The sequence below is a fragment of the Culex pipiens genome, chromosome 1 (genome assembly GCF_016801865.2).
Source record: "Culex pipiens pallens isolate TS chromosome 1, TS_CPP_V2, whole genome shotgun sequence".
In the NCBI taxonomy this organism is placed as follows: Eukaryota; Metazoa; Arthropoda; class Insecta; order Diptera; family Culicidae; genus Culex; species Culex pipiens.
In genome coordinates this window covers 70,761,134-70,786,613 of record NC_068937.1, presented here as the reverse complement: position 1 = coordinate 70,786,613, position 25,480 = coordinate 70,761,134, and the positions used below count along the sequence as shown (strand labels likewise).

Below are 25,480 nucleotides of genomic sequence, written 5' to 3'. Positions count from 1 at the left end.
CACAGTGGTCCAGATCGCAAAATTAAGTGGAAAATGGATTTTCCGAAAAATGGTGACGTTTTGGAGCTTTGGTGTCTTCAGAAGAGTTGTTGCAAATGGAAAGGGGCAACTTTTGGTTTGGTTCAAAATTAGGGTGGTTCACGATTAGGGTGATTTTGAAAATCTAACTTTTCAGGAATATTTTTGGGAATTTTTTTGTCTTCTAGAAAGTTGATGGGCTTGCCAATCCAAGCAACTTTGTCGAAGACACCAAAATTTTATCTCGTAATCTACGCCTTCTATGACCAAATTTATAAAAAGCATCTGAGCAAACCTTCAAAAATCAGTTTTTTGAACGTGGCAATTCAGGGTTAACTTTTAGAGAAAAGTGATATTCGGAGCACTTTTAGAGCTCTACAAAACAAACATTTTCATTTTTTGACATGTCAATTTGGACTTAAGGGTCAAAAGTTACAGCCATTTTAAGGTAAAAAAGATGCAAATTTAAAACTTAAATATCTCAAAATGGCGCAAGCCAAATTTTAAGCACTAGGTTGCATTTGAAAGAAGAGATCTAGCACTACAAACGCTGAAAAAATCTCAGGGGTGTTTTTCTTTAAACTTGAGATATCTTCATTTGAAAAAGTCTAATTTTCAAGGGAAAACCATATGGGACCACCCTAACGAAATTCGAAAATTGTCCAAATATATGTTTTTCCATGTAATTTTGCCCGCTGAATCTGAATCTGCCCTCAGAATTGAGCCAAAATGTCAACAAATCGATTTTTGGTCATATTTTGGGTTTCCATGTAAAATTATCATTTAAACCCAAAATATGACCAAAAATCGATTTGTTGACATTTTGGCTCAATTCTGAGGGCAGATTCAGATTTAGCGGGCAAAATTACATGGAAAAACATATATTTGGACAATTTTCGAATTTCGTTAGGGTGGTCCCATATGGTTTTCCCTTGAAAATTAGACTTTTTCAAATGAAGATATCTCAAGTTTAAAGAAAAACACCCCTGAGATTTTTTCAGCGTTTGTAGTGCTAGATCTCTTCTTTCAAATGCAACCTAGTGCTTAAAATTTGGCTTGCGCCATTTTGAGATACTTAAGTTTTAAATTTGCATCTTTTTTACCTTAAAATGGCTGTAACTTTTGACCCTTAAGTCCAAATTGACATGTCAAAAAATGAAAATGTTTGTTTTGTAGAGCTCTAAAAGTGCTCCGAATATCACTTTTCTCTAAAAGTTAACCCTGAATTGCCACGTTCAAAAAACTGATTTTTGAAGGTTTGCTCAGATGCTTTTTATAAATTTGGTCATAGAAGGCGTAGATTACGAGATAAAATTTTGGTGTCTTCGACAAAGTTGCTTGGATTGGCAAGCCCATCAACTTTCTAGAAGACAAAAAAATTCCCAAAAATATTCCTGAAAAGTTAGATTTTCAAAATCACCCTAATCGTGAACCACCCTAATTTTGAACCAAACCAAAAGTTGCCCCTTTCCATTTGCAACAACTCTTCTGAAGACACCAAAGCTCCAAAACGTCACCATTTTTCGGAAAATCCATTTTCCACTTAATTTTGCGATCTGGACCACTGTGCAATGGCTAGGAAGAAAACACGATACAAAAAAAAGCAAAAAAAAAAACATTACCGCAATGGAAATATAACACGATTATATATTTTCAGACGATTATTTTGCAATATATGAAATAAATATATATTTTGTATACCAATAACGGGGGGAAACAATGCTTGAAAAAAAAAGACCACAGTATAAGCAGCGAGAGAAAAAAAATGCCATTGAATGTCTAGAGTGGAGAATGCAAGTGCACGCGTGTAAGTGTTAGAGTTGAGAGCAAATGTAATGTAGATTAGCGAGCAAGCATGCAACAGAGGTAGATGGCACCGTAAAATGCTAGGGGTAGAGGCAAAAAGCGTAAAAAAATATTAGCTTATGACACGAAATAAAAAAGGAAAATAATAAAAAAATGTTCAATGTTTTTATCCGAAATTTCCATAAAAAGAAGTTTGAGAACGGGAAAAGGACGGACTTCTGGCCGAACTCTTTTTTGAGCTGCGAACAAAACATATTACGGTCTCCGTAGCCAGCTGAGTTCCCACAGCCTAAGAGCGAGTTTTTCACCTATGTGTTACAGGTCGTATCGAGGTGCTCCGATTCGGATGAAACTTTCAGCGTTTGTTTGTCTATACATGAGATGAACTCATGCCAAATATGAGCCCTCTACGACAAAAGGAAGTGGGGTAAAACGGGCCAAAAACGTAAAAAAATCTTAAAATTGCTCGCATTTCTGTAAAACTCCATCAATTCCAACTCTCGTAGATGCATTTGAAAGGTCTTTTGAAGCACTTCAAAATGGGACATAGACATCCAGGATCAGTTTGACTTTTTCTCATAACTTTTGCAAATTACTGTTAAAAATAGATTTTTTTAAACCTTAATATCTTTTTGCAACAGCCTCCAACACCCATACTCTCATAGGTCAAAAGATAGGTAATTTTATGGACTATAAACCTACGGCAAAGAATTTTTGGCCAATCGCAGTTTTTCTCATAGTTTTTCGATTTTTCTACAACAAACATTTAACAACGTTAGTTTTTGTCCTGTTGGCCTCCATAGCGGAACTTTTTGTTCTCAACCTTGTCATATTCGAAATCCTCGAAAAATTTCACGTTAGTTGGAAGTATTGGAGTGGTAAATTTGATTTGAAAAATAATTAAATAAAACATTTTTGAAAAAAAAAAGATCTTATTTACTCTGTGATCAATACGTCAAATGCTGTATCAAGTAGGCGAAAACCTGTTTCAACCTTAATCCAACAAATTGTTAAAAAATATTTTAATTCATTCTAAATGGCAATTTTTCCAATCAAATTTACCACTAACGTGAAATTTTCCGAGGATTCCGAATATGACAAAGTTGAGAACATTGAGAATATGTCAAAATTAAGACCACAAAGTGCCGCTATGGAAGCCTACAGGGCAAAAACCAACGTTGTAAAATGTTTGTTATAGAAAAATCGTAAAACTATGAGAAAAACTGCGATTGGCCAAAAAGTTAATACCGTAGGCTTATAGTCCATGAAATTCCCTAACTTTTGACCTATGGGAGTATGGGTGTTTGAGGCTGTTGCAAAAAGTTTTTAAGGATTTAAAAAAATCAATTTTTAACAGTAATTTGCAAAAGCTATGAGAAAAAGTCAAACCAATCCTGGATGTCTATAGCACATTTTGAAGGGCTTCAAAAGACCATTCGAATGCATCTAAGGGATTTGGAATTGATGAAGTTTTACGGAAATGCGAGCAATTTTAAGATTTTTCATGTTTTTTGGACCTCAAACATCAATGCCCGTTTTACCCCACTTCCCTTTGTCGTAGAGGGCTCATATTTGGCATGAGTTCATCTAATATATATACAAACAAACCCTGAAAGTTTCATCCAAATCGGAGCAACTTGATACGACCTGTTTCACATCGGTGAAAAACTCGCTCTTAATATGAAACAGTTTTTTTTAACATAACTTTTTAAATACATGATAAAACTGCATGAATTTAAATAGCAACTTAGGGGACGATAAGACGGATCGATTAAAACCATTCCGGCCAAAATCGGTTGAGCCTGTGACGAGACATTCCAGTGACATTGATTTGGTACACATGTCTACATACAGCCAAACACTCATACTGATTCTGAGTCGATATGTATAAATGACGGTAGGTCTAGGAGGTATAATTAAAAAGTTCATTTTCCGAGTGATTTTATAGCCTTTCCTCAATAGAGCTTTATGACGTTTTGCTTACACACACTAGCGCACCATTTGATTTTGCTAGCCGGACAAAATTTAACCTCAATCTTTTTCGTGTACGTACACGCACTACATACGCACGTAGATTGCTCTATGGCCTGTCGATCGCACCTAAACTTTCGCAAAACTTGCTTCGCTACATTTTCTAATGTTGGTGCTACTTTGACATTTCGGACGTTCAACATTCGAACGCCATCTTCGCTTAAAAACCTGAATACCAAGCGATTCAAAAAAGAAGAAGAACAAAGACACTTATCGTAGAAAATTCAATTTACGTATTACTCATATTGTAAAAACTGAAATTTTGAGTATTTTTTTTTCGAAAAAACGTAGTTTGGTGAAAATTCTGATGTCTGTATAATGCTGGCCGTCCCCGAGCAGCACTCCAAAGAGAAGAATATTTTTTTTTTTTTATATAACTGTCTTTATTTATTTAGGCTCATCTACCAAAGTTTTACGGAGCCGGATATCATTTTTACATAATTACTTAAAGCTAGGGTTAGTAAAGGGGGAAAGCCGAATACTCGCGGCTGTTTCGAGGTTAATAATACATTATGTTTAAGGACGGACTTTTGCTTCTGTGCGGGCTAAGGTTCTAGTTTTTATCAGATGTTACTATTGCTAGGTTGCAGGGTGGCGATGCTTGCGAGATTGATGCTGTTACAGGTGCACTTTAATTGACTTTAGAAAGCGGTACAAGCAGAGAAGATATGGCACATCTTGACTTGCCAAAATGTCACGAACAGGGAAGTCTGATTGTCTTCCTTGGGCCCTAAGGGAGTCTAAGAGTTGAGATCTAGCGTGAAGGTTCTCTGGACAGTTCCAAACAATATGTTCGATATCGTGATAACCCTCTCCACAACCGCAGAGATTGTCATCTTTTAAGTTAATCCGATATAAGTGAGCGTTGAGTAGGTAGTGGTTTGACATTAATCTTGATATTACGCGTATGAAATCCCTTTCAACATTCATGTGTTTGAACCACGAAGTTGTAGAAACTTTTGGCCTGATAGAGTAAAGCCATCGACCCATTTCGCTTTTGTCCCATTTGGTTTGCCAGCTTACAAGAGATTCTTGACGAGGGATTGTAAAATATTCGTCATAAGTGATAATACGATCGTAAGTGGATCCTTCCAAGGCACCTTGCTTTGCCAACGAGTCCGCTTTCTCATTTCCTAATACAGAACAATGAGAAGGGATCCAAACAAGAGTAATTTTGTATTTTTTCTCTACCAGTAAACTCATGATTTCTTTAATTTTATGAAAAAAGAACGACGAGGAATTGGGTGATTTCAACGACCGGAGAGCCTCAATTGTACTAAGGCTGTCAGAAAATATGTAGTAGTGATCTTGTGGCTGCAGGTTAATGATCCCTAGTGCATAATGAATTGCAGCTTGTTCTGCTACGTATAGGGGAGAGTGGGGAGACTTGATCCCCGGGGAGACTTGATCCCAAGCCTGTATCTCGTCAGCATGTGGGTAAAACAATTAGCTTTGTTCTAGAAAGTTGTGCGAAATTGACTAAAACTCATTGTAGAAAACAAAGAAAAAAATTAAAAAATGTTTAGATTGAGTTACACACATTTTTCTAAGAAGTGCTGCAAAAAACTTCCAAGAGATCTTTTTTCTTTGTTTTGATAAGTATAGAAAACACAAAAATTATTCAAAAAAATATTTTTTATGCATGAATTGTTTGATAAACATATCAACTCCAAAACCCTTACGCATTTGACTTTAAATTTATCGTCATACTATTTTCACAATCAATTGTTTAAAAAAGTGCGTTTAGGGAGACTTGATTCCTGCATTTTTACAGTCACTGGAATCAGCCTCAAGATTAAATAATTGGGCGGGGTTTTCGTACATAGTTTTCTTTAGTATAGTTGTATATAACTTACTGCAGTTTGAACCATTTTTCAAAAGTTTTATAAACAAAAATTACCAGCTTTTGTAAACATGCTCAATATTGGTCTAAAAAAGAAAATTTTATGTTTTTAAATGTTTTGCATGCTAAACTTGTAATATTTTGAACACAAACGTACAGGTTTAATGTGAAATAGCTGTAACTTATAGAAAATTAAAAGTTTGGATGAATAAGAAACATTTTGCATAAGATTTCTTCAAAATGTTGAAAGGGGGATCAAGTTACCCCCAACATATTGAAAATGCCGGTTTAAAATATTTTTTTAAAACGCTTGGCATGATTCGAAAAGTTTATCTGATGAAATACCCTTATCAGCCAAACATAGTTGAATGTTTAAGCTTTCAATTCATGCAAAAAGATCATAGTTTTGTGAAAAATTGACAGAGTTATGTGCGATACAAAAAAAGGGGATCAAGTCTCCCCACTCTCCCCTACTGTAGCAGGATTTTGAAGTTTGTGGAAGGCACTTACTTTCGTATTAAATACCCCGAAGCCTGTGGACCCTTCGATTAGCGATCCGTCTGTGTAGAACATGTTTTCCGCCTTAATATGGTTATATTTAGACAAAAAAATATGCGGTACTAATTGCGAAAGTTGACTTGCTGGTATCATCTTGATTTCTTGTTGCATAGATAAATCAAATAAAACTGATGGGTTATGCGTGCTGCTTATTGTGCTGCGGTTGGGAGTAAAGTTTGAAGGTGAGATTTCCTTGGTTATGTGGTTGTGATAGATAGTCATAAACCTAGTCTGAGGATTTTTGTCGAGAAGAAGATCGAAGTTCTGGATCACTAATGGATTCCTAATCTCACAACGAATCAACGTTCTGTGAGCGAGCTGATACAATCTGGTTTTCAGCGGAAGAACGCCTGCAAGTACCTCTAGGCTCAGCGTATGAGTTGAGTGCATGCATCCTAAGGCAATGCGCAGACAACGATACTGTATTCTTTCAAGTTTGATCATGTGGATTTTCGCGGCGGATTGAAAGCAAAAACATCCATATTCCAATACTGAACGTATCGTCGTTTGGTATAGCCTAATGAGGTCCGTGGGATGTGCACCCCACCACGTACCCGTGATTGTTCGGAGGAAGTTTATTCTCTGTTGGCATTTCTGTTTCAGGTATCTTATTTGACAAGCCCAAGTACCTTTCGAGTCAAACCAAATACCGAGATATTTGAAAACCAGGGACTGTATTATAAGTTTTCCCAGTAGGTACAGCTTCAGTGAGGGGGGGTTGTGCTTTCTGGAGAAGACGACCATTTCCGTTTTCTCAGTTGAGAACTCGATTCCTAATTCCATAGCCCAGCGAGATAAATTGTTTAAAGTGTTCTGCAGAGGTTCAGAAAGATGGTTGGCCGACTGACCAGTAACTGATACAACGCAATCATCTGCCAATTGTCTTATTGTGCACCCGTTATCGAGGCAAGAGTCAATTGCATTTACATAGAAATTGTACAAGAGAGGGCTTAAACATGATCCTTGAGGAAGGCCCATAAAGCTAGATCTTGTGATTGTCACGTTACCATGAATGAAATTCATGTGTTTTTCCGAGAGTAAGTTATACAAAAAATTGTTCAATAAAGGTGGGAGTCCACTTTTGTGGAGTTTATCTGCTAGCACCTCGATGCACACTGAATCAAATGCTCCCTTTACATCTAAGAAAATTGAAGCCATTTGTTCTTTTTTAGCGAAAGCTAGTTGAATTTCGGTTGAAAGCAGCGCTAAACAATCCTGCGTTCCCTTGCCCCTACGAAATCCAAACTGAGTATCTGATAATAATCCGTTTGATTCCATCCATTTATCCAATCTGAAAAGTATCATTTTTTCCAATAACTTTCGCACGCACGATAGCATACAAATGGGCCTATATGAATGGTGATCGGTGGCCGGCTTACCCGGTTTTTGAATAGCTATAACTCTGACTTGTCTCCAGACTTCTGGGACGATGTTTTGTTCAAGGAAAATATTGAATAAGTTTAATAGTCGACATTTTGCATCGGAAGGCAAATTTTTCAGGAGATTAAATTTAATTCCATCCATTCCAGAGGCAGTGTTATTGCATGAAAGGAGAGCGACCGAGAATTCTATCATCGAGAACGCGGATGATAGTTCCGGGAATACAAGATCATTCGAATACCTTTTCTGTTTGGGAATCGTGGAGTCGGGGCACACTTTTCTGGCAAAATTATGCAACCACCGATCAGAATACTCTTCACTAGCGTTTTTGGGAGCTCGGTTTCTCATTCTTCTTGCTGTAGTCCAAAGAGTACGCATGGAGGTTTCGCGTGAAAGCCCATCAACAAACGTTCGCCAATAGTTTCGTTTTTTACATTTTACTAAATTTTGGAACTTAATCTCCAAAAGGAGGTACTGTTCGTAAGACTCAATTTGACCCGTTCGTCTGTAAATTTTGAAAGAATTTGATTTCTCAGAGTACACTTCCGAGCACTCCTTGTCCCACCATAAAGATGGAGGTCGCATTCGGGAAGAAGCAGATGGTATTGGTTTTGTTTGAGCTTGGATCGCGCTACTGTGGATGAGATTTGCAAGGAAGGTGTATTCTTCTTGGGGGGTAAGAGGATCTATTGATTCAATCGCCTCGGTGATAATGAGAGCATATCTTTTCCAATCTATATTTTTCGTAAGATCGTATGTATAGCTGACTGGTTCTACAGGTTGATTTCCTGTCGCAATTGAAATCAAAATAGGAAGGTGATCGCTACCATGGGGATCTTGAATTACGTTCCAGGTGCAATCTATTGAGAGTGTTCTTGAGCAAATTGACAAATCCAATCTACTTTCCCTTGCAGGAGGTCTAGCAATTCGAGTTATTTCACCACTGTTCTTAATAGTTAGATTAAATTCATCACATAAGTCATATATAAGATTTGCTCGATTGTCGTCGTACAATTCACCCCATCCTGTCCCATGAGAATTGAAGTCGCCGAGAATAAGTCTTGGCTCAGGCATCATTTCAACGATGTTTTTTAACTGTTGACGATTAACACTTGTTTTGGGCGGGATATATACAGAAGCTATTGAAAAACATTTATTCTTAATTTGAACCTGAATCGCAACTACTTCAATTCCAGGCTGAGAAGGAAGATTCAATCTTTGGAATGTTAAACCGTGTCTTATGCCTAACAAAACCCCTCCGTAGGAGTCGTCTCTATTTTTGGTAATGATATTAAAATTGGGAAAATTCAGACCATCATCGTTGGGTGGAAGCCATGTCTCACAGAGAGCAAATACTTCACATTTAGTTTCGTGAGCTAATATTTTAAGAGAATCTAATTTTGGAACAATGCTCCTGCAGTTCCACTGGAGAACAGAAATTTCTTCATTCATCTTCGACGTTGAATTATCCATCGAAGGATATGATTGTTGAAATAAGGGGCCATTGTTCAGATAATTTGATCAAAAATGTCCGAACGAAAGGGATCAGAGTGATTACCACGGTTCGAACACCGGTGGAAATCTGGAGCGCATCGAGAATTTGGTTAATCAACACTGTGAAACCGATTAATCCTTGCTTAGGTTTGTTAGGATTTGGCTTGGGGGTCAGAGGTGGGGGCCTTGGCAATGGGGGGAAACCGGGGGGGTTGATTCCAGGGGGAGTTGGCTGAAAATTAGGGATCCTGTCTTGTTGTGGGGATAGCTTTATTTCTTTTCGGCGGATGCTTGGTGATCCATTGTTCCTTTTCCTCGAGTTACCCGTCCCGGACGTTGACGCGCCCGCATTGATCGAGTCGGCGACCGTCTCGTCGGAAGGCAGTATATTGTAGATGTTTCCAGAATTGAGTGGTTCGGTGGCTTGTTTGAGCATTTCCGCAAAAGTACGATTCGATCGTTGCTTCAGAGAAAGCTTAAGTTTCTCCTGACGCTGCTTATACGTCGGACAATCCGAGAGTTTGTGAAGGGCGTCCTCGTCGCAGTAGAGGCACTTGGTAGCAGCTTGCGTACAGCTACTATCATCGTGCTCTTCACCGCATTTGATGCATCTAGCCTTGTTGCAACAGTAAGCTGTGGTATGGCCGAGTTGTTTGCATTTTTGGCAGTTCATTACCTTGGGGACAAAAAGTCGAACAGGTAGACGAGCCTTGTCTATCTCAATGTATTTTGGCAGAGCGGATCCTTCAAAGGTCACTCGGAAAGAGTTCGAAGGGGAGTAAACCGTTTTGCCATCCTGTGTGGAGGAGGAGAACAGTTGTTTAACCTCAATGATCTTCACGGGGCTCACGGCAGGGTTTCTGAAGTAACCACGGCACTCATACAGCTCATCTAGGGTTAAGCCCTCTTCTGTGACAACACCATCACACTCCACGATGCGTGAAGGGATGTAAACTCGATATTCGAGCGTGAAAAGCTCGCAGGTGACAATTTCATTGGCGTGAGAGATGTTATTCACGACTACGCGGATCTTGTTAGCATGGACACGTTTTATTTCGGATACGCCAGAAAACTTTCTCGTTAGATCTCGGGTGATGCTGATCAGGTTTAGGGGTTTCAATTTGGGCCGAAAGAAGACAATAAACGGCCCTGTTGAGCCATTAGGGTAGATCTTTGTGCGCACATTGGAAGCCTCGTCATCTTCGCCATCGCTTTCCATGCCGCCTTCGCCCCCAGACATGGGGGGAGGGGGAGATGATTTTCTACTTAACTCTAGATTTTGCCACGCCGAGTTGATGAGGATGAAACAAACCGTCCGTTTGCTATTGTATTCGGTGGTGCTCCTTTGTCTAGCTCTCGCGGTTAGACAATGCCTTGTGTAAACGTTTTCGAAAACTCCAAAACACGCTTCGCGGTTTGGAGGGTTGCCTTTGTGGTTCGGCTGCTGATGGTGAACTTGACCGGCGATAATTGGCTTTCACGCACTATTCACGTTCACGAACTGTCACGCGTGTCACGTACGCACTCGTAAGGTCAACCTTCGAGAAGTCGGCGGTGGATCCCTTGATCCGTTGAACGATTAGAAGCTTCGGTGCTCTAGCGAAAACAAACACGTCTTGCTTGTACCTCGATCAGATACCGACTGAAAGAGAAGAATATGTTGGTGCTCTTACACTTACCTTTCATCTATGGCGTCCATGGCGTGGTGGTAGCGAGTTGGATCAATAATCAAGAAGTTGGTGATTCAATTCTCGTTCTGATATGGTTTTTTTTGTGAAATACAACCAAAAAACTGTCGGTAATGTCGAAAATTGTCAGTAACGGGCAAAAATGTCATACCCCTATATCGCAAAAAACGAATGAGGACAGTTTTCATGCAGATTCTGATATACTTTCATGCCGCCATAGGGACGTGGCGTTACATCGTGCTGCCACCTGGTTTTTTTAAGCGCAAGAGTGGAAAAGTGCTGAGTCATCGTCTAAAAATAGACGGCGTCCTATCTCGCCCAGCAAAAAGAAGTCGATAAAGTAGTCGGTTTCGATGAGAAAAAGTGGAAAATGTGGTCTAAAAATAGCGACGCCATCCCCCTATGCATCACAATCATGCGACCGCCGTTTGGGTGTTGAAACGGTTTTGATATCATACAATTTTGATATTTAAAAAAAGTGTTAAAAATCGCAACGTAGTAAAGCCGCAATGTTATATAGGGACCATGCACAAACCACGTGGACACTTTTTTGGGAATCTGTAACCCCCCCCCCCCTTCGTGAACAATTGTACATACAAAAAAAATCTTTTTTGTATGGATCGTAGACAATCGCCATACCCCCCCCCCCCTAAAGTGTCCACGTGGTTTATGGATGGTCCCATAAGAAAATTTTCTTTATATTTGCTTCAAAGACATGAAGATTTTCCCAATTCTGAAAAAAACAGATATCCAAAATGAGGTTTCTCTAAATGACCAAATTAGCGCAAAATTTTTAAGATACGTTAATTCCACAAATACACCTCCGATTTTCAACGTAAAAAATGAAAGTAAGTTAAAACTTTCCGTTCTTTCGAAGACAAATATTTTTTAACATTTTCAAATCAACATCAATCTTTAATATGACCCAAAAACACCTATTTTTGACCATATTGATTATAATCAATAACAAATCTCATAAACAATTTGAAAATTTCGATTGACAGCTCAAAAATATCAAGTGCTATCAATGGAGACGCCCGGTATTTCCAGTTTTTTTTAAACAATTCGACTCTCCATTATTTATGCACTGCTCGATGATGTCCTCGTCGCAATCACTGCCGTTTAAATGCATCACGTTTCGTAAACAGTTAAGAAAAGTGCAGGAAGAAAAAAAGAAGAAGGAAAATAACAACGCGTGCATATAAATTCCAATCCGATATTTGCGGTGCACTCGAGCAAGGAGAAAAATATCTGCAGATTTTCCCGAACAATGCACCAGAGCTATAGGAGAGTTGTTTTTGGTGTTGGTACAGGTAGGTTTTTCTAAATTATATTTTCATTGAAAAAAAATAAATAAATAGATTTTCTCAATATGAATTTTAAATTAATTCCTACAAAAAATGTTCTAATGATTGAATGAAGGCTGTGGTGAAACCGGTGACGAGTGCAACGCATTCTCTTGTTCGCACCTTTGAACAATGGATGCTCGTGTGCTATTGATTGGAAAAGTGCTTCAGGCTAATGGCATTAACGATTCTGCGATGACAGCTTCCGGTGCCACCAGAGTGGCGAGAGTGCATCGAGAGGACGGTCGATTGTGCCTGGGGGGTGGTTTTCAAGCAATATTTGCTGCATGACTGACTGGAAGCGAATGGCCAATAGCCGGAATAATCACAATGATTCGCTGCATAACATGTTTTTGAAAAGATTGATTTCTTTAGAAAACATGAGAGTTTAATAGATTTGCTCGTTTTTTGCACATTCATAAAAAATCTTGAATACTACAATCAGGTACCGTCATCTGGGGCGAATCGGGACTACAGTCTGAATAGGGACAGCAGTGTTTAGAGCATTTTATGGTTTTAAGTTTGGAAATGGATGTACACATTTTGTTGGTCTCAGTCTGTATTAACCGAAACCAACCAGAAAAATCAAAATATTGTGCTCCTACATGGTTAAAACTGCTGTCAAAATTCGCTCCATGTGTCCCGACGGTAACTTCTTTGTTGTCCTGAAAGAAATGCATGGAGTACCACTTAACACAACATAATGCGGTAATTGACGCAGAAATTATGGATTACTTAAGCTTGAGGTGTTCCTCAATTGGCCCTTGAAATGCGCATTTAATTACCAACTCGTTATCAATGAGAGGAAAAGTTTCCCCCTGAATGGGTAGCAATTTTCTTCCCTGGTAACATCGTTAGCCTATTTGGAGTGACCTTAGCCTATTCTCTCTCTTTGTATAGGCTGGAATCCAAGCTGGGAACGATGATTCTATTCGAGTATAATATTCCCTGCGGTGCAATTCATACGGTACGATTATTGGTTCTATTCATCGTACTCGTCCCTGTGAACGGACTAACTGACTGACCGACGTCGCTAGCCCAGCTGGACGATTGAAAGGAATTGATGTCTATAGTATGGATTAATGCTTAGATTGATGCTTAGAAATGGGAATGTGAAGATTCCCAAGAATTCTCAACAAGTTGCTGTTTGTGGTTTTATCGCTTGGTAATTGGCCTTGAGGGAATGTAAATTTATAAAAAATATATGAATATTCAATTTATTATGCATGATGAGCTTCCAATTTGAGCTGAGATGGCTTGTAGCATAATTATGTGGCATGTGCTTTCATATGCCTAAAGGTGATCTTAAATGAATGCAGCAGCTGTTCCATAGTTGGCAAAATACACGGCATTCCCGTAGTTCGCTTCCCCGGCATTATTCTTCTGGCGCATTTCGTGGAGACAAAAATGTGAAATAAACTTTATGCCTTTGGCATTTTTCCCATCGATTATCACGTGTAAAAAATTTCTATCTATTATGGTTTATATATAATCCAGCCGGAAAAAAAACATTAGCTGGATTAACCTGACGCGTGGGCAAAGTCAAGATATCAAACGAACCAACTCCATGCATGTCGTCCCTCCAGAGTGTATCGCTTTCATTTCGATTGATACTGTCTGGAAGTGGGTGGTTGCTGTGGGTTGTGGCCGGGCCGAGATTAAATATTTGACAATCAATCAAGAGCACACGTGGCGCACGGTGCGGGTGGCACGTAGATCCACGTGTTGAAGGGGGGTTGAAGTTGGGATGCCGGAGGGGAAAGTCTCTAAACGATCAATCAACACCATAAAAACAGTGTCAATAAGCACGTTGTTTACTCTGTCGCGATTTTAGTCTCAGAGTCGGAGAAAACAGGGCACGGTGCGTTGGTTGGTGGCCTGAGCGGTATTATGGCTGGTGTTTTACTCAGTTTATTGTCGGCCGGAATTGGACTGGTACCGGGGCGAGATTTTTGTTTTTTTGCAGAGCAGTTTTAGGGATCCGGGAGGAAAACATGTTTGAAAGCTAGTAGACCTGCAAATAAACAAAAATGATTTTAAACAAGTTATTTAAATCATTAAATATTGTTTTCAGTTTTTCCTATAAGTCAACTCTCAAAAAACCTTAGTAGATTTAAATGCCAAACTAATTAATTTTATTCAAAAAACTTCAAAGAAATAGAGCTATATATTCGGGATATTTTTTTGAAATTGAATAGTGATTGTGATTTTGCGATATTCCTATATTGAACGATCCCAAATATATTACAGATAAAAACTAAAAAATATTTCAATTGGTATTTGCGAAGCAAGTGTTGACTTATATATTCACAACAATTATTTACATTTTTTATTCATAAATTCGGGCAAATGCTTAAACATTTTCTTAAATCATCGCGAGATGATTGAAATAACATTTTGCGTGTTCTGTCATTATTTTCAAATTGTGGGCTGTACATATTTTTAAGAAACTCTTTATTTTAATGATTGTTTTTCAGAGTGTTTGCTGTGTAATAAATTGAGTTTTGAGCCCCAGCAAAAAAAGGGTACAGTTTGCCTGTAAGTACAAAGCTCATTTACGGATGTAACGATATCATGGATGAACCAAATCGGTTGAATTTTTTTTTCGAGTCTCTCAAAATAGTTTTTGTGTGCATCTTAATCACGGTATGGAGGAAGCAAAATTGTATAAATAGAGATGACCCAAGGGTGATTATACGAAGAAAATTGTGTTTCACCTTCCTGATCAAGAATGTGTTCGAATCAAAATATGCTTTCGCATTCTACTCGTATTCTATTGCATTTTTCAGAATAAATTTTTTTTTCATACATATGAAGACGCCTTGTACTAAATAAACATTAAAAATGTTGATTTAAAAATCATTTTTTTTAAAGTTAATACTAATGAAAGGTAAAAGAAATGCTAAAAAACGACATATGAAAAAGTTTTATTAAAAAAATATTAAAATTTACTTGAGCTATCACGCGCTTTCTCCTATGGTACATGGTATGGGAAACACGCTTTTTCAGGAAAAAAAATCGTAATTATTTTGAATCAGGAACGTGAAACACAACTTTTAACGTATAAATCTCTCATGGGCCATATCGATTTGAAATATTTTGTTTCCGCCACTTCGTGTAATAATTCGCTAAAAATAAACGTAGAAAAGGCTTTTTGAAACAAATGATGGTTAATTTGTAAAGTCCTTGCTTATTCATAAAGCGAATTTGTTTAATGTGGGGACATTTTTCCATCACGTTCTTGATATTTACAAATGTTGCTTCAAATCAAATTTTTCATCGCGAATCTATCTCCAAATCACAAATTCATGCTTGGCTACCAACTTTTGCTGAGCATTAATCCATGCACTTTGTCCGTATGACCTCATGGCATAACAAGGAATTATTCAGATAAAAGGAATTTTGGACTAAAAAACTGTGTCGTATTTACAGCTTACAAATTTCATTTTGCGATCTTAGTGCTTATAACTTTCACGTTTAAAAACATTATACCGTGAATTGCAGAAATCAACTCTTTACATTTATCCATTTTTTTTGTTAAGCGTTCGAAAATTGACGAAATGTCAATTATGTTTGTACGAATAGTATCGTTCTGATTGTCTTCACGGAAATATTTGTTTATTCAAATTTCCACAGGTTTTCAAAAGTTTAGTCTTTGGATCATTTGTTGGATAAATATGTTTTGTAAGGAATTTGAAAAGAACAATTATAGATAATCATCTTTGAACTGATGCAAACTCAGAAAACTATCCAAAAAGTCCTTTTGTCCAGTTAAATAAAAAAGCATTTCAATTAGAAAAGTTGTTATTATCATCATTGAAATTCCGTACAAATACGCATCACACAAAAAAATCAGATCAAAAAGTCGGCCTGTTAAAAATCCGCGAAGAGGGTCAAAAACCGTATGGTAAGGAATAAATCCGTACAGTTGTTGGCCTTAAGAATACCTCATGAAGCCAGCTCTCTTGCAAATGTTCGCTAGAGTCAAAATCAAACCATCCACATTAACGACCTCCAGGTCTTTTGTGGTCTCTATTGCAAGTTATTGCTCGAACCTAGGAGTCCAAAGGCTTTAATGGGGAGAGCACCCAAACCTATTTTTACTCCAAAGAAGCATGTTGTTCGCTAGGGGTCAAAATTGAAAATTACTGCGAAATATGATGCGTCTCCATTGAAATATGTTTAGTAAGAGTTGGTGGTTTAGAAGCATGGCTGATTAAAAAAATCATGGGTTGCTTGTTCCAAATTCAGTCAATACTCCCGACTACACGTCTGTCTCGATATTGTTTCGACTGATGTGGCGAATGGGCTATAAAAAGATACGAATTTATGAAACTTGTTCAGGGCCCATCCCATGATTGATGTATCGGGCCAATTTCTGATACATACATGTTCATAGTATAGTATCCTTTGCCCCCCCCCCCCTCAGATCGGCTTAGACTTCTTCTCGATACTTAAGCTCACATATATTCGACGTTTTATTGCCTCTGATGCTGATTGACTCTCGATTGTTCTGAGCACGAAAGGAAAGGGCACAAAGAAGGGCCAATGAAGATATCATTCCAACGTTTATGAAACAAAGATTTGATTGCGCCCTATCATGGCGTTTGTTATTGTTGTTGCATTGCATAGCCTATAGGCGCGCCGGAAGGACATATTGTGGCGTAGGATCATTACGGCAAGCATTATTCAGCAATTTATGATTTGTTTTCGTTATGCCTAGTGCCACACTCCTTTCTTGAGGAAAAGGAGCTTTCGACGACGACTTTGTCGGCAATTTTGTGACGGAAGCTTGGAGCTCCCAGCAGTGTTTATTTCTGTGGACACAGCAGCAGCAGCACAGATAAGGGCACAAGTGGCTTGTTGACAATGTTTATTCCTTCCTTAGAGTGGAAAAGTTCCGTAATAGGTTTATGTAGATTTTGTTGAACAGAGTGACAACGTTGGCTAAAACTTTAGATTGAAACTGGTTTATTACAGAGTGGGGGGGAAAGGGGGACAGTAAACATTGACCGAATTGCAAACATTCGATTCGAGAGCTGACTCAACAATGTATGTTTGAACTGTGTGCCCTCTTTGCAATAATATTGTTGAACGTACGCCAAACCAAACCGAAAAAAAAAATCGTAAAAGTTCATATGACCCCCGCCCGTGGTGCCATACAATTAGTTTGGCTCAGGATCAGGGCCTGGTCTGGCCCTAGGGGCATTCCCTTTAGGAATTTAAGGAATACGCAGCCAAAAACTTCAAACTGTTCCGATTTATCGGAGCCAATCGCATGTTTCACGAAAACTAGAGCAAAAAATGTTTGCGAAATAAGGGTAGATGATGCGATTTTTGAAATAGAAGCATGATATTTTTTTAGGTTTATGTTCCTCGATTTTGACCAACGTGGGGATGGGAGCAAAACAATCTTAAAATTTCTATTTAATGCAATGTTTATTTCAGCAAAGTTGTAGGTTATGATTAAAAGGTTTCAGAAAAAAAGTTCGCGAAAAAAAAAACCTTTTTTTTGAGTACCTATTCTAAAAATTGAATTCACAAAATACCGTAATCTGGGACGAATCGGGACTACAGTCTGAATAGGGACAACAGTTTTTAGAGCACTTAAAGCTTTTAAATTTGTAAATGGATGTACTCATTTTGTTGGTATGACTCTGTTCTAACATAAACCAACCAGAAAAATCAAATTATTGTGCTCCAACATGGTTAAAACTGCTGTCCCAATTCGCCCCATGTGTCCCGATTGACCCCAGGGTACGGTACCTACTTTTATTTTTTTTTTGTACTCCGTCCACGATGACCACACCGGAGACATCAAGAGCCAACAGGAGGAGCGTCACGGAGATGACGTCAAGGGACAGTACACCCTGATCGATGCCGATGGTTACCGTCGCGTTGTGGACTACACCGCCGATGAGCACAACGGATTCAACGCCGTCGTCCGCCGTGAACCGCTGACCCAGAAGGTCGTCAAGGCCGTCCTCCCGGTGGCCAAGGTTGTTGCCCCAGTCCAGCACTACGTTGCCGCCCCGGTGGTCCACAAGGTTGCTCTGCCAGTGGCCAAGGTTGCCTACCCCGCCAACCTGGCCACCGTGAGCTTCTCCACCCCGAGCCTGAACTACCACTACTAAGACCATCTCTAGTCTCAATTTGTTGATATGTGCGTAATATAATACAATAGTTGAAATGTGAAGCAAAGGGTTTTAGTGGAAGAATATCACACACCTGTTTGACTGTTTATTATAAAATAACGATGATGTCCACGATGGAGCCAATTATTGACAATTTAAGATTTAGATTCTTAAATTTCTTGACCCTATCTCGCCACGTGAACGCGAAAAAACAACCAACAAACATCCAACCTTTGTTCAAGTTTACAATTATTATTTTGATTTGCTTCTGAGTTTTGAGTTAGTTTTTTTCGAGTTTTGCAATACATTGCTTGATTTTAAAATTTTGTAAGCATTTTTACTTAAGAGATTTTTAAACTTTTATAAAGGAGACGTTCTTCACCAAAACCGGAAATGGATTTTTAAATATTTTTTGACTTGGCACAAACTTTTTGCCGTTCTTCCCTATGATCAAAGATGCTTTGTGTCTTCGGCATTATTGTAGGTATTGATGACAATTATGTAGAAAAATAAAGTTATTAATTATTTTTAAATTATAGAAAAAAATGCAAAATTAAATTTCCCATAATCCATATTTAGAAAAAAAAATTTGGTTAGAACAGTATGGACAAAAATGTTGCCAAATTTTTTTGTCAAAGAAAATCGAAGATTGGAGATTTATTTTAATTGGCACCGTTTCAAGTACAGTCACCTAAAGTTAAATTTTAACTGAAAAATTCAAGTTTATCATTTTTTAAATAGTATGCATGATTATCAATTCCTGAAAATATTGTCTGAATAGTGTCCATGATTGCCCATTGCATATTTACATTTTTTTTTTTTTTTGAAAAGTCGAGATTGGACCTCTGTTTGCTGAAATATAGCAAATAAAAGAAACGAAACAAAACAATTGAAGATCAATATCTCAAAAACAAATGTGTTTTTCTGGATAGTTCTCTTCAATACCTACAACATTCTGAAGACACCAAACCGGTCAGAAAATTCCTTCGAAAGATACAGATTTTCGAATATTTACGTGCCATTTTTGTATGGACAGCTGTCACAATTGTATGGAGCCTTGTATAAGTCAGCCAATGTCGCAAAATGGCTTCCAAAGGTTTTAGGGATGGCCCCCAAAATGTTTGATGCAAATAAAAAAATACATAAAATGAAAATGAAGGAAATCGGGCGACTTCCTAGAGAATTGCTTTAATTTTTTTATCATTGAAAATCGTTAAAAATAATAGTTATCGTCAGGCCAATTGGAAAATACCTAGAAAAAATAATTTTTGTTCTTTGTCCGATTCCCAAAGTACAAAAAGAAAAATTTCGGAGAAATTTTTCAGCTTTGATGAATAATAGTTCAAGATTTGAACAAACATGAACACTATTTCAAAAATTAAAAAAAAATTATGCGTTCTACTACCTTCAATTTAGCTCGTAGATGGTATCATTCATGCTTTGAGCAATGACTGTCAATTCTGCTTCAGGATACAGAGCTCAGAAATAGAAAATTGCAATTGAAAAAATAATCTTGATTTGAAAATGCTATTACAATCAGCATCTAGAAAATTATTTTCTAATGCGTTCTGAATGAAGATATAAATATTTTTCTAAAACAAATATGCCCGCCAAATCGCTGACCGGTATGGAACCTTTTTTCAGGAAAAGTCTTGAAACTTAAACTGATGACAATGTTTACGTAAAAAAGTTAAGTGTCATGCAAAGTTGGAGAAATTTTCATTGATAGGTATTTCAAATTAATTCTTTAATTAATTTCTTTCTGATAAAAAAAAAATGATTGTGTCAACTTCAAAATTTATTTCAACAATAACGTTTGACTAATTTTGCTATGAATGCTTTAGTGATGATAGTAAGTTGGGTAAGCGACCTTGGCCACTGGCAGGGCAACCTTGTGCACAACCGGGGCCGAGACGTAGTGCTGAACTGGGGCAACAACCTTGACGGCCTTGACGACCTTCTGGGTCAGCGGTTCACGGCGGACGACGGCGTTGAATCCGTTGTGCTCATCGGCGGTGTAGTCCACAACGCGACGGTAACCATCGGCATCGATCAGGGTGTACTGTCCGACGACATTGTCTCCGTGGCGTTCCTCCTGTTGGCTCTTGATGTCTCCGGTGTGGTCATCATGGACGGAGTACTGAAACTGGTACTCGGCGGGAGCTTCGGCATATTCCACGTGCTTCACGGCAACTGGGAGCAGACCAGCGCTGGCCACGGCAATCAGGGCAGACAGAACGATAAGCTGAAATTTGAAGACGATTAGATTGAAGATCATTTGGTGTAATTTACAAGATATTTGTACCTTGGACGACATTTTTGGGGGGTTAGACTCTTTGGAAACTGGAAGTCAATATTGCTCGAATGTTAGTCAAACTCGAATGATACTGATTTTGACAAAAACTCACCCTATATATAATCAGGTTTGAATTCTTGTGACAGTCAAGCTCGACCATGCTTAACTTTGACCTTGTCTGTTGCTCTAATTTTTCGACACTATGGTTAATCCATTTGCAAATTTACGGGGTCCTGCCAATCACATTGTCGCAAATTTGCCAAAGTAGACACATTAAACCATATTCCTTTACGGTGGAGCTGCCCACAAACGCTGTTTTTTTTCGGTTGCAAACCGGTTGTCACCGTGAAACACTTTGCTGCACATGTTTTCCGTTTTCTTGAATTACTTTGGTCAGCGTGAATGGCCGCCCCTAAGATTAACCTATTCCGCTGCATATGGATCGCGCATAGAAATTCGAATTGAACCTTTGGAGAAAAAAAATGGTCCACGCAGAAGTGATTAAAGGCGCCTACCGGTCTTAGGCGTGGACGTTGACCGTGGCGCGAAGAAACATGCTTTTAAAGATTTTTATGAACATCTGTCAATCTAGTTGAATGCGAATGCAAGATCATGTGCTGTGGGTCGGGGTGTGGTAATTTACATACCCATTTGAGATCGGATTTTGGAGAGAAATCATGAAAGTGATACCTTAAATCGATCTAATTCGTTCTTGTCAGAGGAGTGGTATAAATATTGAAAGTCGCGGACAGAACAGTATCATTCTTTCAACAGCTATCATTCCAATCACAGCGGTCTAACTCCATCACTCCTGTACAATGGCTTTCAAAGTAAGTTGAAAATTTCCAAGCTACCCAAACTCCTTGCTAACCCTTTCAACCCTTTACAGTTCTTCCTCCTGTCTGCCCTGATTGCCGTGGCCAGCGCTGGTCTGCTCCCAGTTGCCGTGAAGCACGTGGAATATGCCGAAGCTCCCGCCGAGTACCAGTTCCAGTACTCCGTCCATGATGACCACACCGGAGACATCAAGAGCCAACAGGAGGAACGCCACGGAGACAATGTCGTCGGACAGTACACCCTGATCGATGCCGATGGTTACCGTCGCGTTGTGGACTACACCGCCGATGAGCACAACGGATTCAACGCCGTCGTCCGCCGTGAACCGCTGACCCAGAAGGTCGTCAAGGCCGTCAAGGTTGTTGCCCCAGTCCAGCACTACGTCTCGGCCCCGGTTGTGCACAAGGTTGCCCTGCCAGTGGCCAAGGTCGCTTACCCAACCTACTATCACCACTAAATTGGATCCTATTTCATCTCGCCATCATAGATCTTCATCGCATCCAGTAGCTCTGATTGTTATGCTAGAATACATTTATTTATTTCAATTCAAATCTTGATAAACAAGCAAAAGAACACGCAATTCTACTTGAATGACGTTGAAGAAATCCCACTAATAGCTGTGAATTTATCAAACCAAGAAAATATCCCCATACTTGCATCACTCATCTATTGTTGGCTTGACACAATCAGTAGCATTAAGCTTCTTCTTTCAAAACCAAATTCAACCTAACAATTAGTGCGTCCATCCGGAGTTTACCCGGTACAAAATTCCCGGGAATTGCCAAATCCCGGGAATTTTTATATTTTGTCCCGGGAATTCCCAAAATTGAACAAAAACAAATTTTGGTTTGAAAATTAAGATTTGATTGCAGAAATAGATGATCAGATTAATACTTAGTAATCGATAAGTATTTAAAATTTTTATTCGGCATAAATCAGAATTAATTTGGCTTATTTGAGAAAGTTGTTAAAATTTTAGTTGACAGATCCGCAAAATGCCTATCGCTTTCAATATTTTTAATTTAATTTTATACATTTTCAAACAGACTTTTTATTATATTTAAGTATATTTATAATTTTGAGCTTGAAAAAAATATCATAGTAAAATAATTTTCATTCCGGATCAGAATAATCTAAGGAATTAAGACAACTCTGTTTAAGCCAAATCGTTTGCCTATTGTTTTGATATCTTTGAAGAAATTTTTTAAGCTTTTAAAGACATATTATTTAAAAATTAAATTAAAGCAATAGTTATATTAATAAGAATCTTTTTCAATTTCAATCAATCACATTGAATTGAAAATTGTAGTTGATTTAAAATCCAAACCACAACAAAGAACATAAAAAAAAATATTTTAAGCTATCTAAAAACTGATATCCTTGTTTGAACTGAAGTGTAGATTGATGATTTTAAGCTTAAAATCATAGCTAATATAATGAAACCACATAATTAACTACTGTTTTTTAAATTTTATTACAAAACATATTTTTTTCAGTTTCCCGCGAAATTTAAAACCAGGGAAAATTGGACCCCCTACTCACAATGGCTAAATCGTTGACATTGGAAGTTATCGAAGGTTATTCAACAAATTTCCGGGCTGGTACATAAGTGGGATAACTTTAAAACATTATATACCTAGTTTAAGGCTTCTAAAACCAACTTCTACAAACTTTAAAAGATTTAGCAACTCAATTTTTTAAGCAATTGAAGTACTAACTTCCATATTCCATAATTAAATGTTTTCAAATACATCAATAAGCGGTGGTTAGGAACCATTTACTCAAATCGAGTCAAATCGACTCCAAAATTCTGATTGGGAAAATTTCTAATTTTTTTAACTTTTTTTTGAAACTATATCAACAACCTGGAAGAAATTTTAGTTTGGAATCTTCTTAGTGGTGTTCAAGTATGGGGAAAATATGTTGTTTTAAGGCATATCGATGAGAAATTTGACAAATATGTATATGCACGGCGGAAAAAGAGTTCCCAAAATCGTGAACATGCGTTCATGAAAATGGGAACCACGAACAAAGTGTTCAAATCCCATGGTACGATTTCCAAAAACGTATCATGGGATTTGAACACATTGTTCGTGGTTCCCATTTTCATGAACGCTTGTTCATGATTTTGGGAACTCTTTTTTCTCATTGTGGCTGGCTCGGAATGGACGATTTTTGAGAATTTCTTATTATTTTTATTTTTCATTTAAAAAAACTCCGATTGTAAAATCGCATGCAAAAGCATGTACATCACCTATGTCACCTTGTACATCACACACTTAATATTACACACTGCATGTATAACACTACTCGACAAAACAAAACTTGTGTCAAGGGATTGACGATATCTCATCGGTTCCTCAGAGAAAAGGCATCCCCGAATCCGATGCAATCGACAGAATTTGATTTTATGTCCACGCGGACTGACGAGAAGCTGGTAAATTTTTTAACATAAAAAAATCGAACAATTTAAAAAAAAACTTGCGTCTCCTCCCAACTATATGAGCCATCTACAAAAATATGGAGGCGCCTGGTGCATAGCCATTTCCTTTAAGCACAACGGAAACAACCAATACAAATGTATAAAAAAGTTGTCAAGTTCGGGGGGTCCACAGCTAGCATTTTTTGTACGATTATAAAAATAAATATTAAAAGTTTAAAATTAAAATATTTGAAAAACATTTTTTTTAAAATATATTTGTTTACTAAAATTTTATGTTTCTCAAAGGTCTATGGGTACTTCGGGATGTCCATGGTAATCCAAGGACTCCCTAGAGTTAAGATCTATGAGTCTACCGCCGTAACAAGCAAGAGGTCGTCGGATTTTGACCCCGGATTATGTGCGTATAGCATCAGTGGATATGGTAGACTACTATATGAATGTAATGGGATGTACATGGTCATCCAAGGACTCCCTGGAGTTAAGATCTACGAGTCTACCGCCGTAACAAGCAAGAGGTCGTCGGATTTTGACCCCGGATTATGTACGTATAGCATCAGTGGATATGGTAGACTACTATATGAATGTAATGGGATGTACATGGTCATCCAAGGACTCCCTAGAGTTAAGATCTATGAGTCTACCGCCGTAACAAGCAAGAGGTCGTCGGATTTTGACCCCGGATTATGTGCGTATAGCATCAGTGGATATGGTAGACTACTATATGAATGTAATGGGATGTCCATGGTCATCCAAGGACTCCCTGGAGTTAAGATCTATGAGTCTACCGCCGTAACAAGCAAGAGGTCGTCGGATTTTGACCCCGGATCATGTGCGTATAGCATCAGTGGATATGGTAGACTACTATATGAATGTAATGGGATGTCCATGGTCATCCAAGGACTCCCTGGAGTTAAGATCTATGAGTCTACCGCCGTAACAAGCAAGAGGTCGTCGGATTTTGACCCTGGATCATGTGCGTATAGCATCAGTGGATATGGTAGACTACTATATGAATGTAATGGGATGTCCATGGTCATCCAAGGACTCCCTGGAGTTAAGATCTATGAGTCTACCGCCGTAACAAGCAAGAGGTCGTCGGATTTTGACCCCGGATCATGTGCGTATAGCATCAGTGGATATGGTAGACTACTATATGAATGTAATGGGATGTCCATGGTCATCCAAGGACTCCCTGGAGTTAAGATCTATGAGTCTACCGCCGTAACAAGCAAGAGGTCGTCGGATTTTGACCCCGGATCATGTGCGTATAGCATCAGTGGATATGGTAGACTACTATATGAATGTAATGGGATGTCCATGGTCATCCAAGGACTCCCTGGAGTTAAGATCTATGAGTCTACCGCCGTAACAAGCAAGAGGTCGTCGGATTTTGACCCCGGATTATGTGCGTATAGCATCAGTGGATATGGTAGACTACTATATGAATGTAATGGGATGTCCATGGTCATCCAAGGACTCCCTGGAGTTAAGATCTATGAGTCTACCGCCGTAACAAGCAAGAGGTCGTCGGATTTTGACCCCGGATCATGTGCGTATAGCATCAGTGGATATGGTAGACTACTATATGAATGTAATGGGATGTACA

The 25,480-nt window shown here is 38.4% G+C and overlaps 3 protein-coding genes across 3 annotated transcripts; 2 read left to right on the top strand and 1 right to left on the bottom strand.

The window, feature by feature from the left end:
* Positions 1–8,208: 8,208 nt before the first annotated feature.
* On the top strand, positions 8,209–18,298 carry LOC120431960 (cuticle protein-like). Its single transcript, XM_052705944.1, has 2 exons — positions 8,209–8,238; positions 17,921–18,298. The coding sequence occupies exons 1-2, from the start codon at positions 8,209–8,211 to the stop codon at positions 18,296–18,298; spliced, it is 408 nt and encodes a 135-aa protein (XP_052561904.1).
* Positions 18,299–20,078: 1,780 nt separating this feature from the next.
* LOC120431959 (larval cuticle protein A2B-like) lies at positions 20,079–20,772 on the bottom strand. Its single transcript, XM_039597093.2, has 2 exons — positions 20,604–20,772; positions 20,079–20,543 (listed from the first exon to the last, which is right to left on the bottom strand). The coding sequence occupies exons 1-2, from the start codon at positions 20,613–20,615 to the stop codon at positions 20,139–20,141; spliced, it is 417 nt and encodes a 138-aa protein (XP_039453027.2). The 5' UTR covers positions 20,616–20,772; the 3' UTR covers positions 20,079–20,138.
* Positions 20,773–21,286: 514 nt separating this feature from the next.
* LOC120431961 (larval cuticle protein A2B-like) lies at positions 21,287–21,995 on the top strand. The gene is made up of 2 exons (XM_039597095.2): positions 21,287–21,424; positions 21,484–21,995. Exons 1-2 carry the CDS (start codon positions 21,413–21,415, stop codon positions 21,886–21,888), a joined length of 417 nt encoding a protein of 138 aa, XP_039453029.1. The 5' UTR covers positions 21,287–21,412; the 3' UTR covers positions 21,889–21,995.
* Positions 21,996–25,480: the final 3,485 nt, after the last annotated feature.

Bases quoted from the DNA above. Each gene is read 5' to 3' on its own strand.
- LOC120431960 (XM_052705944.1), top strand. From the start codon at position 8,209: ATGGAGGTCGCATTCGGGAAGAAGCAGATG. The intron at 8,239-17,920 runs GTATTGGTTTTG...GATTGACCCCAG, and splicing joins CATTCGGGAAGAAGCAGATG to GGTACGGTACCTACTTTTAT.